We start from the raw sequence: 18,291 nt of genomic DNA, 5'->3' as shown, positions 1-18,291 counted from the left end.
TTCCCATTCCCCAACCCTTCACAAAGCAGTTTAAAGGCAACAGGAACAGAGGGAGTACATAAGGAACACCAAAACTGAATCAGAGCCCAAACTTCAGCAGACCAATAACAGAATGTAAAGAATATCATCCAGTGAGTGTTCCGCCCACCCTGGACTATCATAAATGCTGGAGTAACAAAAATCCCCATCCGCCCCGTCATCGAAATGGGAAATAAATTACTAGTGTGCTTGAGCCATTTATCTGGTGGTTTGCAAAAATCTGAGCAGTTGCAATGAGAGAAAGCTTCCCGAGTTCCAAACCACCATTCCTATGTAACATTTAAAAGCTGTCAGTTGTGAAGGTGAAATGATAGCATGTTAGCAATTTAGCAGCCACATTTATTTCTTCCAAAAGTTGTCACAATGGTTTCTGTGGGAGTGAGTGAGAGAAGGGAAAAAAAAACTCAAGACAATGCATATATACAAGTTTCAGGAACAGAGAAGTTCCAGAAATTGAACCACTTACACAGGTTAGATTTCACTTCATCAATTGTCTCTCAAGCAACAATTCTTTATTGTGACTCCTTTGCTCTTGGCTATTCATTACTGAGCTGTGTGACATTAAAACACTAGTCCAAAGGAAATCCTTTATTTCAATTTTTGGGAAGGGCCTTGTAAACCAGGGAGCATGACTGATCTCTTCATCATGGCTTATTTTTAAAAAAAAATCCATAATCAGCCTTACATGATTCCAGCCCCAGGCTGAGAAATGTGCAAAGGATGTGCCCTGTGGGCAGAATGACTTCTCCAGAGACAATTCTGTAGATACAGATATATATCTTTTATTGACATGTGCTTGTGTTTTTACAGTGCCTTCTCAAGGCATTGCATCGTTAAGGGCAAAATGACGCAAAGCAGCTGTAAGCCATGGTCACTCATGGAGGCTGATGGTCTGGATTGACCTTTTGAACTATTGCTTGCTAGAAAAGAGAAAGAAAAGTAAGTTGGATTGTTATAGACGCCATAGCCACAGCTGCTTTCCTGCTAAAAGTGATGCTCAAGAGGGTTAAGAACCCAGTTGAAACACCTAAGCAGGTTACAAACCCACAGCCAACCTGAATGAAAACATCCCAGACTACCTGGTCTTTATAATCAGAACTTCTTAAAACAAAACAAAGGCCACTGGGAGTCAAATTTGTTTGGGGCAACAGTGCTGATGTCTCCTTGGCCTAAATTAGCACCCTACATCCTATATTTTAAAGGGAAACCTGGAGAGAAAACACCCATGTTTCTTTGCAGATCTAAGAGCAGCATTACAGGAAAAAATCAGGAAATCAGATTGAAAAGTAAGCCTGGAAGAATATTTAATGTGAGTTTTGGAAAATATGGACATTGCCGGGGCTTTGAGTGTTATATTGAGCCATATTGATTTGACCAAGGATGGCTGCTTCAGTGCCAACAAAAGGAAGGGATTCCAGGCCTCCTAACTGCAGATCGCCACTTCGACTTTAAGGTAGTTTCAGGTTTATTTAAACATCATTTGCTCCTAGCCAGAAACATCAGTTCCATGCATCTGAATCTGTGGTATCTCATTTCCTATACCATATTATAGATGCCCCGGGGCTGTTGCTCATTGCAATTAGATTCACTGCTTTACATTTTTAGCATTGTTGTAGGCTGTTTGTGGGATGCTGGGGTGACAGGCTGTGCCTTCTGGCTATTTCTAATTGAAAAGATTGGTCTACCACTACAAGCACAAGTAAATTGGTAGCATAAAGCAAAGATGGGGAAACTGCCTCCATTCTAGCTAAGTTTCAAAAGTTAATAACTTTTGAACAGAGTAAATAAATCTCCATCTCCATCATCTCCTGGCCTTTTGCAGGAAGAATCTGAAAGGAGAGAGCAGGAGAAAGAAAGAGATTGGCCAAAAGAGAGAGAGAGATTTGCCTCTACCCATATTTGGCTCTGCCCACTCTGACCTCTGTCTTTGGCTCTATCTGCTGCTAGCATGTATTCTCAGCAGATTATCCCAATGGGAACACAGTTCTGGACAAGAAAAAACATTCCAGCAGTGCCTTCCTAAATTAGAGAATGAATGACTGAAGCATTAACTTACCAGTTGATGAAGTCTCTGGCCTTCCATGCATCAAACACCTCAGAAATGTCTCCCACAACTTTACCATTGGGTAGTGCAAGATCATCAGAGATGTCACCATTGAAGTTTCTGCAGGATCCACACAGCTTGCCTGCCAGGCTGTCTTTGACCTTCACGGTCACCTTTCCTTTGAGGTCAAAAAGAACCTGAAGAGCTGTCCCATGACTAATTGTAACAACATCTTCAGAGATGCCTACAGACACTGTTTCAAAAAGGGAAGCTGGGAGGTCCACCTGCTGCCCATTCACCTGAACAGAAAGTGATCATGGCACATGTTAAGTTTATTGAAATGCATCCATCTTCAAATGGAGGGTCAGGGTCCAAAACTGAGGGAATGGTCTAATCCAGTGTTTCTCAACCTTGGCAATTTTAAGATGTGTGGACTTCAACTCCCAGGACTGGCTGGGGAATTCTGGGAGTTGAAGTCCACACATCTTAAAGTTGACAAGATTGAGAACACTGGTCTAATCAGAGGTGGGTTATGGCAAGGTTAACCAGCATTTTCCCCAGTGTTTGTTTCAGAGGTAAGAGATGAGAGTGAAAAGAAGGGGTGAAAAGGAAGACATTAATTATATGAAATTAATAATGGCTCCTCTGTAAGAATTTCTATCCAAACATACAGAAGATTTATTAATTCTCTTCTTTGGGTGAATATAATGATTGGAAAGTATCATTTATCAGGGGCACCATGGATTATTGTTTTAATTGTTGGGCTTTAATCTTTGTATGTCACCCAGGTATAAACTTAGGAATGAAACTTAGGGATGAAATCCAAGTTCAGTAAAGGCGTTTAACTCTCCCACAAGCCTTCTTTGCCTACAACACCAGGAATCTTCATAATAAAATATATCAACTCAGCATTTCTTACTGTAATGGTATGTGGGAATGACCTTGGGAGACTGGGTGAAGAGATGCTGCCTAGGGAATGGGCAGATAAGAGAAAGCATAGCCCACAGCTGCATAGTGGGTGAAGCAACAGGCTCAGAAGGGACCCTCCCTAATTTCTTGGGCTGTAAAGGAGATGGGAGGAGAATTGTATTTTCAGACTTGCAAGATTCTGTTAATGTAGCTTTACAATAAAGTAGAATTAGTTTATCTGGCCATGTTTCCTGTCTGGTCTACCTGGTAAGGCTGACATCAATCTTGCAAGTGAAACATAACATAACAAAGACATAACACAATGTATTGACTCAGCATTTCCTACCCAAGCTTCCTTGTCCTGGTTGATAGCGAGAAGAGCCTCCTGGAAGAAGAAGTAGACCACAGAACCAGAGTTTGATCTACCACCATTGCAGCTCTGGAGATCCACCACTAGCCGGAACCATGTCTGGGCTGTTTTGTCACAGAGAGAGGCCATCACATAAGCACTATCATAAAGTATTGTCCCGGAGACACCATCAAAGGTGGTCAGCTGTGCTTCTGAGGTGAGGCTGCATTGAGCTTCCTGCTTGACGCAACCATGTCTGCCATTCTGAAGTGCGCAAACCTCCCCTTTGGGGCAGCTGGTTTTATTGCAGGCAAGCTGGCCTGAAGCATGGCAGGTGCATTTTTCCGAACAATCCCTGGAGATAATGCTCTGTTCAGCCTATGGCAGAACATTGCCAAACAAAATTAATCCATAAATACCATGTTCTGGAAAAGATTCTTTTAAAAACTCTGTTCAAATGAATATGTAGATTTCAGCTTATCATCAAAAGAGCTGACACTTTAATCTTACATCCTCAAAAGAATGGCATTTCTGTCTAAACAGTGGCTTTTTTCTTGGCATGTCAAGAAATACATCCAGTGATGCTCCTCTGCATCCCTCCTCCATTACACTAATTCTGGACCCACCTTTTCAATCCAGAATGTGGCAATCTCTGCATCAATTTCCACTTGGGAAAAGAAGCCTCTCTAATTATTGGAGCATTATTGTCCTTTTGCATATTCTAAGACATGTGGCCTGTCACAATGCACAGGCAAAGGAAGGACGAGGCTGCTACAGATTCCCAAACTGTAGGACAAATAGATTGCAAGCAGGAAATGCTGGTGTACTCATTTTGCAAGCATCTCAATTCACTGTTTTTACCACACCCCTAGTGGGCATCAGACCAGAAGGGCTTCCGGTTCCTCTTCTCATGGCACCACTACAGCTCTGCAAATTCATGAAACAGCAAAGAACGGTTCTGGCACCCACCTTCATGTAGCGCCCATCATGTACACAGCCACAGTTATCCATGGATATGCACATTTCCCCATCAGAAACATAGCCATCATTGCACTGGCAGCCTTCAAAGCATTTCTTAGTACACTGGGTGGGAGAAGACAGGCCTGCACAGGTGAGGTCACAGGACCTGGTACACAGCTCGTAGTGGCTGTTGTCTGGGCAAGTAAAGGCTGAAGAAAGAAGGAAAGCACAGTCACAGATCAAGATAAAGTGTCCATGATTTTCATGCTTCAGGGAAAGAGATGGCTTAACTGCATGTGTAATAGTGGCTGAGCATCTGCACTGCACTGTGCTAATGCGGTGTGAGCAAATTGACTAACTTAATGAGATCCTAAGCCTCATTTCAAAACTCTCTGCAGGAGATCAGCTTCTATCTTTAATAAGAGATGCTTTCTCCTTTGCCTGTAGTCAACTGCTTAGAAGAAAGAAGAGGGTGTCAAAAAGAAAAAATGGTGTCTGTATTGGAATGTCCCTGGAAGAACATGGTGACTTTTGTCCATACAATCATCAGGAGTTGAGCCTGACTCTACTGACACCTAATGAAAGGCTTGCTACATCTCCATCTGTCATGAGGTCCCAACGGATTATCACTGAGAAAATATAATCCTCAATGGAAAAAGATTTCCCACTCCTGTGCTAATTGATCACATGATAAAGAGGCTGTTGGCATGTTAACATAGTGGCCAGCTAAGCTATCTTAATGCTATCAGAAAAAGGTAGAGCAAAGATAAATTAGTCTGTCATTGGCTGAGCTGGTCATATCCAACATAGAAAAAGCAGGCAGATAAGACAAAATAAGTCACAAATAAGGATTAGGATTTCATTGATCACTACACTTATATGCCATCAAATAATGTTAAGGTTAAACCCCTTTTAACCTTCCAAAAAGCACTCAAGATCTGTGATAGTATGACTTTTGTGAGATGAACCTGTTGTGGGCTGCATAGGAAACTTTGACTATGGTGCCAAGCCTTTTGGTTTTAATATTTTTGGATTTATAATATTTTTATTGTATAAAGATGTGGTTTTATCTCTTGGTTGTGAGCTGGTACAAGATGGGCGGCTATATAAATGTTTTAATTAGATAAGTAAGATAAATAAATAAAAGTTATAGGTCATAGAGTTGGATCAGGCCATGGAGAGCTCTTAAACTGAGGTGTCCCTCCAAAATGTCTGTCTAGCTTCAGGATTGCCTCTATGGTTTTCTCCCTCCACCCCATTTAATTCTTCTAAGAACAAACCTTGAAGATAGTTTAGGTGAAGGGATGGTTACATGTTTGTTTAGCTTATGACTGAAAAGGGTTGAACCTGGGCTTCCCCAGTTTGATTCCAAAACTCTAAATCAGCCTTTCTCAACCTTCTGACCCCGGAAGAATCCTTGAAATATTTTCCAGGCCTCGGGGAACCCCTGCACATTCAGATTCAAATGTAGGCCAGAAGTATAAAATTATGATATTTGTTTCATGGGTAGGCCTGTAAATATGCCTGAACAGTGTTCATAAACTAAACATAAAGAATGAAACTTACCTCTTTAATGAGAAGCAGCCCGAATTTGAAATAATTTTTTAAATAAATTGTGATCTCCCAGGGAACCCCTAGGGACCTCTTGCAGAACCCGAGCATGCCACAGAACCCTGGTTACTAGAAAACTATGTTCAGGAAAAATGGGGTGAAGACCAGGCTCTGCCATCTCGCTTGGGGCAGGAGAAGGGTTAATCAATCCCGGGGGTGGTCAGCACCCTGAAGAGGCCCAGATGAATTACATGCATTTAAATTAAGAACTTTTTAACATCCCCATCCTGGATTTTATATTTGTATTTACATTTATATATTTATTTAAGAATACTGTTTTTATTGTATTTTAACCTGTATTTATTTTAGTTTTATCGTAAACCGCCCAGAGTCGCTCTCTGAGGGAGATGGGTGGTGATAAAATTCTAAAAATAAATAAAGAAATAGAATAAAGAAAAGGAGTAAAGGAATCTTAAACAGCTACAGTCTAGATCAGAAGCTGAGCATAGCAGAAGCAGATCCATTTCTCAACTCACGGCAGAAGGAGGCTGTCCTCCATGTCTTGATAATGGCTCCAGCTGCTTGACACACAGCTACATAGGCTTGGAGGCTCTGGCAAAGAGCTTCTTTGGCTCCATGAGCAGCACACATTTCATACAGGCAGAGATTAAAATACTCAGCTGGCTTCACCAGGCGATGGCAGACTTCAAAAGGGCCTGATGTGGCCTTGATCAACCCACAAGAACTCTCCACCTGGTATGGCCTGATCTCAATAGCATTGCACAGGGGACAATTCTGCCCGCAGTCATCAGAACAACTGAGGTGCTCAGCTGACACTTTCCAGGATGCTCCGAAGGTAGTCACATTTGAGGTACTGCTTCCATCAGGCAGCTGGAATTCATCTCGCCTCTCCCCGTTGAAGTTGCCACACAAGCCACACACCTGTCCTTGGTATGTGCTCGGGATGAGCACGAGGATGTAATGGGAAGAATCATAGAGAACTCTGAGACCAAAGTCGGTCTGGAGCACAATATTCTTCCCCTCTTGATTGATTAAAATTGCTCTTCTCTTTAACTCAAGTGGAAGGGTATAGGCCTCTCCATCTACCTTTGTTGACAGAAGAGAAAAATCCACGTGAGATTTAACTAACATGAAGATAGACACAACCCACCTCCACATTTTCCAACGGGGAAGAAAAGTACAACTAAAATAGCCCAAAAAAGCAAATGACCTGTTTTCATTGGTGTCAGCCTGAGAAAAATATCCTGATTTTTTTCCCCCCTTAAAGTTCTGATTTTGTTCAGTGGAAGAGAATTGGCTTCAGATGTTTTTTTCCCAAAGGAGAAGAGTATTTCTCCGAAACTGTGATGGCTGAAGTACGGTATTCTTGCACTTAATTTGCCATGAGGCGGGCCAGGCATGAGTGTGAATCTTTTGCCCTTCCACCGTTCAATCCTCTCTCCAGCACCCTGATGTTTAAATTCCAAAGAAAGACATTATGAGGGACCTCCTCCCATTTGGGGTTTTTCACCAGCAGAGCGGTTTTCATCATGAAGGGGAAATATCATCCTGGATAAATTTTAAGAATGTGTCTCCCTAATACTGTTGTCCTCAGGTTAGTTTGCAGAATTTAGAAAGGCCATTTGTACCCAGCTCTAGTTTACACTCTTTCATACTACTTGGGTCATTTCTGCACTATTCATTTACAGGGTCTTCAAAGCATCACTCAGCCATCACGGAAGTGATATAAAGCCTGTCTGCGTTACTGTTATTTGGGCACAGCAAAGGTTGGATGACTTTAGAAGATGCTGTAAATCTCCAGCACGGAAATGACCTTGGAATCTCTGATTCCGAGAAGCACAACTTGCTTTCTGTCTCTGTGAAACGGTACATATATGGATAGAGAAATGGACAGAAGGGGGAGACAAACTCTGAGTTACTCTTACCCTACTAATCTGCAAGTGTTGAAATCTGATAGATGGGCTAAAACCAGCATCCGTTGATGATGAATGGCATGGGAATCCTCTTTAAAAATAAATGGCTCATTCTCCTGGCAGCAATATCACTATGTGGCACTGTGGGCAACTGAAATTGCTAGAACCACAAGCTGCTGCTATTGCTGCTGGATAAATGTATCTCCAGGCGTTAGGAGGGAACTTTGACTCCAAATCTGAGAATGCCTGGACAGTCTTTACCAGTGAATGTTTCATACCAGCTTCCTCACTCCATCTTTCTGGGCTTCATTACTGATTCTTTAGACCAGGGAAAGAACTAACGTTAGAAGTTGAGCATTGTCCAAATGAAAGAGATTAGACCGGCTGGAGGTGCATGACAGCATCCGCACAGTTTGTCCGAGGAAGTCTTCACACAGTACCAAAAGGGTTCGTCTGTACGTGAGTGGGAAGAAATGCACTGGTGACTTCACTGTAAAATGGGCAGAAAAAAGGACCTACCAGAACTTGCCAAGTCATTCCTCTCACAAGTCTGATGACGTAACCTCGAACAGCGATGACGGTCGTCTTTGGCACAGCCTTGCCTTCCCCAGAGCCCTCGTTCTCCACCACCACAGAGAACTGGACAAGGTCGCGATCCCTGCCACAGACTTCGACCAACGTGTAAGAACAGGACCCCAGGAAGCTGAAGGTCCTTCCATCCAAAGTGAGATAGTGACTTCCACCAGTCACACTGCATTTGCCACAGCCAAGAGGGTGGCAACCTTGCTTCCCGTTCTCAATGCTGCATTGCTGTTGAGCCCCACAGAAGACCTTCCGACATTCCACGGCACCATTTTCTCCACAGCGACATTTGTCTTGGCAAGAGGCACTGGGGTAAAATTCATCACCCTTTTTATAGTACCTGCCCTGGTACAGACAACCACAGTCCCCTATCGGAACACACTGATCTCCACTCAGGACCAACCCCACGTTGCAGTAACAGCCTTCTTTGCAGGATCTCTCGCATTCATCGGGAGCTGAGAGGCCATGACAAGTAACAGGGCAGCCATTTCCACAGAGTTCGTAGTGAGAATTGCGAGGGCAGGAAAGGCCTGAAAGAAACAATTGAATATTAGGGCAGGGATCATGCATGGCTTGCTTAACTATGACTTATGGAATCACTCAGTTATTTGGGCTCATACAACAAGCAATTTGCCACATACTCCTAGAACATTGCGTCCAGTGTGGGACATCACAAAAGGAGGTTGTATAACTGGAGTGTGTTCAGGGGAAAGCGATCGAGATAAAAAGGGTCTTAAAGGGAAAATGGAGAATACAGGTAATTTTCACTTAACAACCATTCATTCAGTGACAGTTAGGACTTACAACAGTGCTTACGACCAGTCCTCACACTTACGACCATTGTGGTGTTCCCCCCGGTCACATGATCATGATTTGGGTACTTGGCAACTGGTTTGCATTTATGACTGTCTCAGCGTCCCATGGTCACATGGTCACCATTTCGACCTTCCTGGCTGGCTTCTGGCAAGCAAAATCAATGGGGAACCACGTGATTCACTTAACAACCACATGGTTCGATTAATGCCCAGTGATTTGCTTAATGACCAATGCAAAAAAGGTTGTAAAATCGGGTTGGATTTGCCTAATGACCGCTTTGTTTAGCAACTGAAATTCTGGTCCCAATTGTGGTCATTAAGTGAGGACTACCTGTAGTTGGAGCTGCTGGGTATTTTAGGTTGGAGAAGAAAAGGCTGCAGTAAGACATGACAGAACCTGAAGAATTGTAAAACTGGGGACAGAATGATTCAGAGTTGTTCCAGAAGACAGGACAGAAACAATGGGTTTAAATTACAAAGAAGTAAATTCTAGTTGAACATCAGGAAACATTTCGTAACAGTAAGACCTCGTCAACAATGGAACAGTCTACTTTGAGAGGTGGTGGCCTCTCTTTTGCTGATAGTGTTTGAACAGAGGCTAGGTGACCATCTTTCGGAATACTGGGGTAGTGGATTCTTGCATTAGGCAGTGGGTGTGGTGGGGAGTAGACTAGCTGATTGCTAATATACCTCCCAAACCTTCATTCCCTGATCCTATCATACTGTGCTAGGCTATGCTAAGCCATAATTCATGATCTACAAAGAATATTCGGACTCGCATAATGCATTAAGCCAAAACTGAGAAAACTCCATCACAGCTTGGTGCAGTATGTGAAATCAGCTTATAAATAGCAGTGAAACCAAATCAGAATCTCCCTTGATGTAATAGGATCCTTGCTGACTTTGCAGGAGGGGACTCGGGGCTCCTTAGCTTGACATCCTGTTAGATTTCTGTCAGGCTGATGCACAGCATCTCACAATCAGGTTAAATTAAGCAGGGCTAAGCTGAACCATCGCTTCACCCTCAGTTTGGCACCTTAGTGCAGAGTGGGAGGGGATACATTGACTATTTGACGGTGGGCGCTGAGGGTACTATAGTCTCCCTACCTGTGCTTAGAAACGAGAAGGCCGTGTTGCTTTGCAAAGCTGCTTTGGTTGATGCTTTGCCTGGGTCTCCAACAGGGATGTGGGGGGGTGGAGAGAATCAAGATCTGCAAGATCCAAGCATACTATTGAGAGTGAAGCCACTCCCCTTTTGTGACAAAGAGGCAGCTCTTTAATTGTGATGCCATGCCTCACCTCTTAAAGATTTTGACCCCCTCCCATGCATGGTCCTGCCTCCATCACAGGAACGTGTCCCTTCGAAGACCTGCACAATCCTACAAGTTCTTTTGTGTCTTTCTTGTCCACCCAGAAGACAATACAATCTTCTGTATTATTGCTGTTGTAATGATAATGATGGTGATCATCATAACTTCTTTATTTATGATTGGAAACCAGAAAAAAAAAGACTGTACCAGGGAACCTAAACTAGAGCTAAAGTTAAGTGTATATTTATACTTCACTTCTTTTTAATAGAAAGAACATTCAACAGAAAGTTTTTGTTGGGTCGATTTATTGCACCTTGCTTTGGGATTATTTTCAATGAAAAGCAGGCCAACAATGGTTTAATAAATAAATAATGGTCTCTCTCTCTCTCTCTCTCTCTCAAATAAAACCTTCATAGAAGGAATTTTCTTCACAATTATCAGAGAACAGGAGGAAAAGTTTGGTCTAGTGGTTAAGGCAACAGGCTAGAGACCAGGAGACTGAGAGTTCTAGTCCTGCCTTAGGCATGAAAGCCGGCTGGGTGACCTTGGGCCAGTCCCTCTCTCTCAGCCCAACCCACCTCACAGGGTTGTTGTTGTGGGGAAAATAGGAGGAGGAAGGAGCATTAGGTATGTTCCCCACCTTGAGTTATTTATAAAAATAATAAAGGCAGGATAGAAAATCAATCAATCAATCATCTTCCACCTAATGGTAAATTCCCTCCTCTAGCTGACATTATTTGCATTTAAAAAATAATTTAAAAAATTGCACATCAAACACATCAGATCTAGTTTGGTTCAGAGAAGAACTGTTTCCTGGCTTCTTTCTTTGACCCTCCCTTGCCAAAATCTCTAATACTTACTGCAAAAGGAGGCCAACCGCCATTCGTCAATCTGGATGCCCTGTCCCTGGCACACTGTTACGTAGGCAGCAATGGCAGTGCACAGGATGCCCTGGTGGCCTTTGAACAGACAGGCATCAGAGACACAAGAATCAAGGTAAGGAGCCGGGTCAATAGCTGTGTGGCAATGCCTGAATGGTCCATCTTTTCTGGAGAGGATCCCACAGTAGCGGTCATTCTTGTAGATCTGTTTCATGTTTTCACTACAGCTTGGGCAGTTGCTGGTACACCCATTCACACAACCAAGAATCTCCCCTTCTTTCCAGCTGTCAGCAAACTGGATAAAATTGGTTGTTTGCTTCCCGTTCTTCATGGTCAGATCTCTGCCAGGTTTTTGATTGCCATTGCCACAGAGACCACAAATTGCATTGAGATAGCTGCCAGGAACAGTGACATGAACTAGTCTATTCCAGCTGAAGATCATGGAAAGATCAAATTGAGTCTTTATAAGGACGTGATTTCCACTAAGGTAGGCCTTGATCTTGTCTTCGTAGTAGAAGGGCAAGTCTACTAATACTCCATCAACCTACAGAAAAGACAGAGAATATTGTCAAAATGGAAAACAAAGGCAGAGGAAACAATCGAGACCAGATTTAAGGAAGGCTCCAGCCCACAACATCCTTATATAGAATAAACTCCATAGAAAAAGTAGAATTTTCTCCCAAAGAAAGAGGAACAAAATCTATTGCACTCAACTCTTAGCTGCAAAATGCAGCAGACTCAGAGAAGTTGAGTATTATTGGGGTGTAGGAGTTCAATTTACCAGAATTAAAGTTATTGTTTTAGACCAGAACTGGGGTTCAAATTCATACCACTCACTCAGTGATTTTAGACCAGTCTGTCTCTCATGCTGATCTGCTCACAGAGTTGTTGTGAGAATAAAAATGCACAGGAGAACTCTCTATTCAGCCCTGAGCTCTTTGGAGGAATTGGAGATTGTATTAAATAAATAGGATGTGTATTTGAAAAGAAATAGAATGAAGATTTCAATATTACACTGGTTACTGCAGTGGTCAATTTGTGGACTGGTCTCTATTAGGACCAGTCTGTTAGATATGGTTGAAAAGAATTAAGACATACAGTTAGCCCAATGCGCATAACTTATATTCAGATAAATATATTTATAACCAAATTTATGAACACATAAAGGGGTTAATTTGTGACCACAGTTTTGGAGAACAGAGCCAAAGCCAGGATTAGACTACTTATATTTCAAGCCAGTTAAAAGATCGAGACAAAAGATCTGCTGCCATATTTAAGTGGCATTTCTGTAGGGAGACTAAAGAGTTTCTCGGTACTATTATTTTAAAACATTTAGTTCTGTCGTCTGTTGGAGACAACATGCAGGGTGGAATGGAGCAGTTGGATTAGTTGGTTCTTTTACTCCAAAGAACTAAACTGACAGAAATGTGGAAACCATGAAAGGGTCATTTTATCATGCTTGATGGACTTGTAAAAAGGCTAGAGAATTTTGGGTTCAGATACACACAGAGATACAAAGAATTTTAAAGATTCAGTTTTAAAGATTAAAGTTTCAGCTGAAACCAGAACCATTCTTGTTGGGACTAATGGACAGAAAACTAGAAAAGACTTATGGGTGACTGTTTTCGTACATGGTAACTGCAGCAAGATTATTATATGCACTAAGATGGAAAGACTCTGAAATACCCACAACGGAGAAATGGTTGGTGAAGATGACAGATTTTGCAGAGATGGCAAAATTGACTTGTTTAATCAGAGAAAAGACAATAACTACATTTGTCAGTGACTGGAAACCCTTTATGGACTTTTTGCTGAAAATGGAAAGAAATGAACTTGTCATTTATGGGTTTGAAGATTAGAAAGAAGGGAGCCATGATTTCTATTTACTTATCACTTTTCTTTTACTTTACTTTCTTTTTTCTTTAAATTTGTATTGTTTTTATTTTGTAAAAAAACTTCAATAAAAATTAATTTTAAAAAACAAAGAACTAAATTGACAGTGCATCCTGCAGTGTAATTTTTACATAGCATTTTACCTAAGTAATCGCCTTTCCTAAATGTAACAAGTGATTTACCCAGCACCTAGGCTGATAGAGGAAGTTATTGATTACAGGTAGTCCTCATTTAGTGACCACAATTGGGACTGGCAACTTGGTTGTTAAGCAAAGAGGTCACTAAGTGAACCCGCAACTGTGCTTATGATCTTTCTTCAGCTTTCCTTTGCTTTACAGACCTATGAAGGTCGTAAATGTGAGGATTGGTCACAAAGTTACTTTTTCATCACCGTTGTAACTGCGAATGGTTGCTAAATGAGGCAGTTGCTAAACGAGGACTACCTGTACAGCCAAAGCTCTGCTTATACAATACAAAGGGAAAAATAATAGTCCAAGGTTAAAAACAGAATGGTTATAAAAATCTGCCATTAAAAATTCACTCCAGTGCTTCCTTCTGATAGGTTGATATTATTAGCCTCCCCTCCTACCTGGATTACGTAAGGATGCTCCTGGCTGATTGTAATGGTCATATTATAGACTTCCAAGATAAGGACAGAAGAGAATGGCAATGTCTTCCTGCCTTGGCTGTTCTGGATCTTCATGATGAATGGAGAGAGAGTAGGATCTTTGGTGCAGAAGCCAACCAGCTGGTAGACGCAAGTGCCAGTAAAGTCATATCTCTGCCCAAAGAAAGTGGCATAGTGATGATTCCCCATTACTGTGCAGGTGGCAGAGCTGATAGCATGACATCCTTGGATGCCGTTGACTACTCTGCATCTTTCACTAGCCTTGCAGCTGGCTGGCTTGCATACCACTATGCCCATCCTGGGGTCACACTTGCAGCGAGAGGTGCAGCTCTCGTCATCCCAGAATCCCTGCTCCGGTTTGTAGTACAAGCCATTGTAGGTACAGCCACAACTCCCCACGGGGACGCATGTATCTACACTGAGCACGTAGCCTTCATTGCACTGGCAGGTTTCCACACAGGGCTTCTCACAAGATAAGGAAGCCAATCGGTCAGAGCAGCTGTTTGGGCAGGCGCTTCCACAGGCCTCATAGTGGCTATTCTCAGGACAGGGCAGAGCTGGAAAGCAGAAGAAGAGTAAGGACTTTAGGATAAAAAACAGGACTTTGCAGTAAATTGAACAGATAGAATGCCAGTGCAACAAGTTAGTTGCATAGCAGGGCAGGCCTACCCAACAGCAGTAAATTCAACCAACCATCTTGTGTGTTTACTACACATATTAGTATAATGGCATCTTCAGAGCCTGACAGAGGTTCACATCTGGGCTACCTGAACATTCTACCCATATCAGTTAAGAGAACAACCAGCTTGCCAGTTCTCCCAGAAGCCCTCAGCATTGACTAAAAAAAGTCTTTACTATAACCAGTTGAGTGATAAATTGCATTCTAAACTGAATTCTATCAATTGCTGAGATTTCTCTAACTTTCTTCCATAACTCTTGTTAAGAGAAACCCAGGGAGACTCTTGCTTTCTATTGAATGGGCTGCCAAGAGCTTGACAATTAGCCACAGTGTGCAAATTTGGGGTGCCATATCTTTAGGGTACCAACATTGCACAAGTGTGCCAGCAATCAGTTGGTTGCAAAGCTCCTCCTCAAATAAACAAGCCCGCCCTTTCCAGAGTTAAAAACACAAGGACCTTGATCCTCCCTCATGCCACTGCACTAACTTGTACTCACCACAACCGCTCTGCGCTCTCCAGTCTGCAATGATCGCACCCTCCTTGCGGCAGTCACTTGCATAAGCCTCTAGAGCTTGGCACAAGATGCTCTTGGCACCCCCGTTGAGACAGACGTCATAAATACAGCTGTCAAAAAAGTTGTCAGGGCTTAACCTGGGGTGGCATTTACAGAAGGGACCCTCATCCAACTTGGTGATGAGCCCACAGAATTCATCACTTCCAAAGAGCTGCCGTTTGCTCTCCTCACACGTCGGGCAGGTGCCTTTGCAGTGGTGCCAGCAGAACGGATCGCGGTCCTTCACTTGCCAGCTTGCGGCCCACTTCACCACAGAATTAGCCTTGTCCCCTGCAGCTGTCACCATGTCATCATTTGGGTTTTGGTTGAAATTTCCACAGAGGCCACAGAGAGAACCGTAGTAGCTGCTGGACAGGGTGATCGCTAAGATGGAACTCCAGTCAAAAGATACAACCAGCCCAAAGTCAGTTTGCAGAACAGCATTCAAACCACTCTGGAAAAGCTGGATTTTCCCATCTTCCAGGGTCACAGGCAGGTTTGTGATGACACCATTCAGCTGTGTTTTAAAACACACACACACACACACACAATGTATGAACACAACTGTATATGTATATAGTATGAATTTTCATGGTGCCTTCTAAAAATCATGCAGATTGACCCAGAAACAGGTTAGAATGTAGTTTGGGTTGGCAAAACTGTGCCAAAGCCCATTCTGGCTTTGGCATCTGGCAGGGAGAAGCTTCAAGGCCCCCACAAAATGCTTCATCTAAAGAAAGAGTATTGCCTTTTTGCTTCAGTGAATTTGTTGCCTCTGCACCATGCATTTGTCAAAGTGAATCTAGGTCACCTTGCACTGGCCTCATTTGCATTCAGAACGTGATGATCAAGTCACATTTTTGGACTAGTTTCACATACCAGGTGCCAGAACCTGGCCAAGCTTAGCTGACCTCAAAAAAAGCTAAGCAGGGCTGGACACAGGTAGTATCGGGGTGGGAGACCATCCTAAAATTCCAGGACTACAAGCTAGATGGGGAAGTCAGAACAACATCCTGAAAGAAGACAAAGGCAAGCCACTTCTTTATCATTGCCAAGAAAACAACATGGGTGTCCTAACAGTCAGGAACCACGCTGAGACGAGGAGTAGGTCTCTAGTGTTTATTACTGCTACATAAGACAGAAAATCCTAACAAACTGAAGAAGCATGGGAAAAACCCAGACAGACAAACCCCAAAGGTTAAGGTGGGCCTGATCTGTGTCTCTTTGAATGGCTGCTTAACTCCTCAGTACTATGCCTGCGTTTTCCCCACTGGATAGAGGCCCCCTCCTGCTCGCCATCAGTACTCATGACAATGGGCATGTTCATATCATCAGAAGGTAAGCTTGATCCAAGGGAGATTTTACTTTTAAAGCCATTTTATGTGGAGGGGGATGATGATTATAAGCATAACACTGGGGGAGAGGGAAGGTTTTTTGGACCATGTCCATTTAGTTTGTTTGTTTTGTGACCATGCCTACTTTTGCATCATAACTCCATCCATCATCATTCAGCCTCTGAGAGGTTACCTATCCCAAGAGTTCCTTTAGGCTGTGTCCTGACACTACCTCTATTTCACTGCAAAAACAAACAAACAAACAAACTCACCCAGATTTTGCCTAACTCCTTCCTGCGGATGGAGATGTTGTATCCGTACACATAGATATTGGTCAATCTCACAAAGGAAACAGCCTGGCTGCCCCGGTTTTCATTCTTCTCATCCACAACAAATGGGACCAGTGTGGGGTCATTGCCACAATACTTGGCAAAAGTGTAGGTGCAAGTGCCTTGGAAGTTCACATTCAACCCATCGAAGGTGTGATAGTGTGGATCTCCCCAGCCAAAGCAGGTCTCATTGTAAGTTGGGACGCATGAGGCTTTGCCATTTTCTAGCTTACAGACTTCTTTGATCCGACACTGTAACATCTTGCAAGGATCTAATAGAAGACATGACAGAGAATCAAACACAATAGCAGTGGCCTTTTGCTAATAAACACATCTAAGATTTGGGTGCTAGGAAAAATAGGGTTGGGTAATCTGTAGTGGTGGTGGTGGGGTTAGGATGTTCTTGGAAACTAGCCACTGTTTTGGCTTGTTGTGGGACACAGGTCATCATGTCAAGTCAACATATGCTTTATTTAGTTTGTTGTTTGTTCTTTATTTGTTTAGTCACTTCCAACTCTTCGTGACTTCATGGACCAGCCCACGCCAGAGCTTCCTGTCGGTCGTCAACACCCCCAGCTCCCCCAGGGACGAGTCCATCACCTCTAGAATATCATCCATCCACCTTGCCCTTGGTCGGCCCCTCTTCCTTTTGCCTTCCACTCTCCCTAGCATCAGCATCTTCTCCAGGGTGTCCTGTCTTCTCATTATGTGGCCAAAGTATTTCAGTTTGGCCTTTAATATCATTCCCTCAAGTGAGCAGTCTGGCTTTATTTCCTGGGGGATGGACTGGTTTGATCGTCTTGCAGTCCAAGGCACTCTCAGAATTTTCCTCCAACACCACAGTTCAAAAGCATCGAACTTCCTTCTCTCAGCCTTCCTTATGGTCCAGCTCTCGCAGCCATATGTTACTACGGGGAACACCATTGCTTTAACTATGCAGACCTTTGTTGTCAGTGTGATGTCTCTGCTCTTAACTATTTTATCAAGATTTATCATTGCTCTTCTCCCAAGGATTAAGCGTCTTCTGATTTCCTGACTGCAGTCAGCATCGGCAGTAATCTTCGCACCTAGAAATACAAAGTCTTTCACTGCTTCTACATTTTCTCCCTCTATTTGCCAGTTATCAATCAAGCTGGTTGCCATAATCTTGGTTTTTTTGAGGTTTAGCTGCAAGCCAGCTTTTGCACTTTCTTCTTTTACCTTCATCATAAGGCTCCTCAGTTCCTCTTCGCTTTCAGTCATCAAAGTGGTATCATCTGCATATCTGAGATTGTTAATGTTTCTTCCAGCGATTTTAACTCCAGCCTTGGATTCCTCAAGCCCAGCATGTCGCATGATGTGTTCTGCGTACAAGTTGAATAGGTAGGGTGAGAGTATACAGCCCTGCCGTACTCCTTTCCCAATCTTAAACCAGTCTGTTGTCCCATGGTCTGTTCTTACTGTTGCTACTTGGTCGTTATACAGATTCTTCAGGAGGCATACAAGATGACTTGGTATCCC

General features: G+C 42.9%; 1 protein-coding gene across 1 annotated transcript in view; it reads right to left on the bottom strand.

Moving 5' to 3' along the window:
- Positions 1 to 137: 137 nt before the first annotated feature.
- FCGBP (Fc gamma binding protein) overlaps positions 138 to 18,291 on the bottom strand; it is a 36,171-nt gene continuing 18,017 nt past the window's right edge. Inside the window, exons 11-20 of the mRNA XM_063312299.1 lie at positions 16,735 to 17,063; positions 15,072 to 15,645; positions 13,857 to 14,452; positions 11,354 to 11,918; positions 8,306 to 8,898; positions 6,389 to 6,959; positions 4,311 to 4,510; positions 3,339 to 3,719; positions 2,096 to 2,382; positions 138 to 959 (exon numbers count right to left, since the gene is read on the bottom strand). Coding sequence (XP_063168369.1) covers positions 950 to 959; positions 2,096 to 2,382; positions 3,339 to 3,719; positions 4,311 to 4,510; positions 6,389 to 6,959; positions 8,306 to 8,898; positions 11,354 to 11,918; positions 13,857 to 14,452; positions 15,072 to 15,645; positions 16,735 to 17,063 — 4,106 coding nt within the window. The 3' untranslated portion in view covers positions 138 to 949. The remainder of the gene's footprint in view (positions 960 to 2,095; positions 2,383 to 3,338; positions 3,720 to 4,310; positions 4,511 to 6,388; positions 6,960 to 8,305; positions 8,899 to 11,353; positions 11,919 to 13,856; positions 14,453 to 15,071; positions 15,646 to 16,734; positions 17,064 to 18,291) is intronic.

The sequence above is a fragment of the Candoia aspera genome, chromosome 10, assembly GCF_035149785.1.
Source record: "Candoia aspera isolate rCanAsp1 chromosome 10, rCanAsp1.hap2, whole genome shotgun sequence".
Taxonomy (NCBI): domain Eukaryota; kingdom Metazoa; phylum Chordata; class Lepidosauria; order Squamata; family Boidae; genus Candoia; species Candoia aspera.
This window is presented reverse-complemented; position numbering and strand designations above follow the sequence as displayed.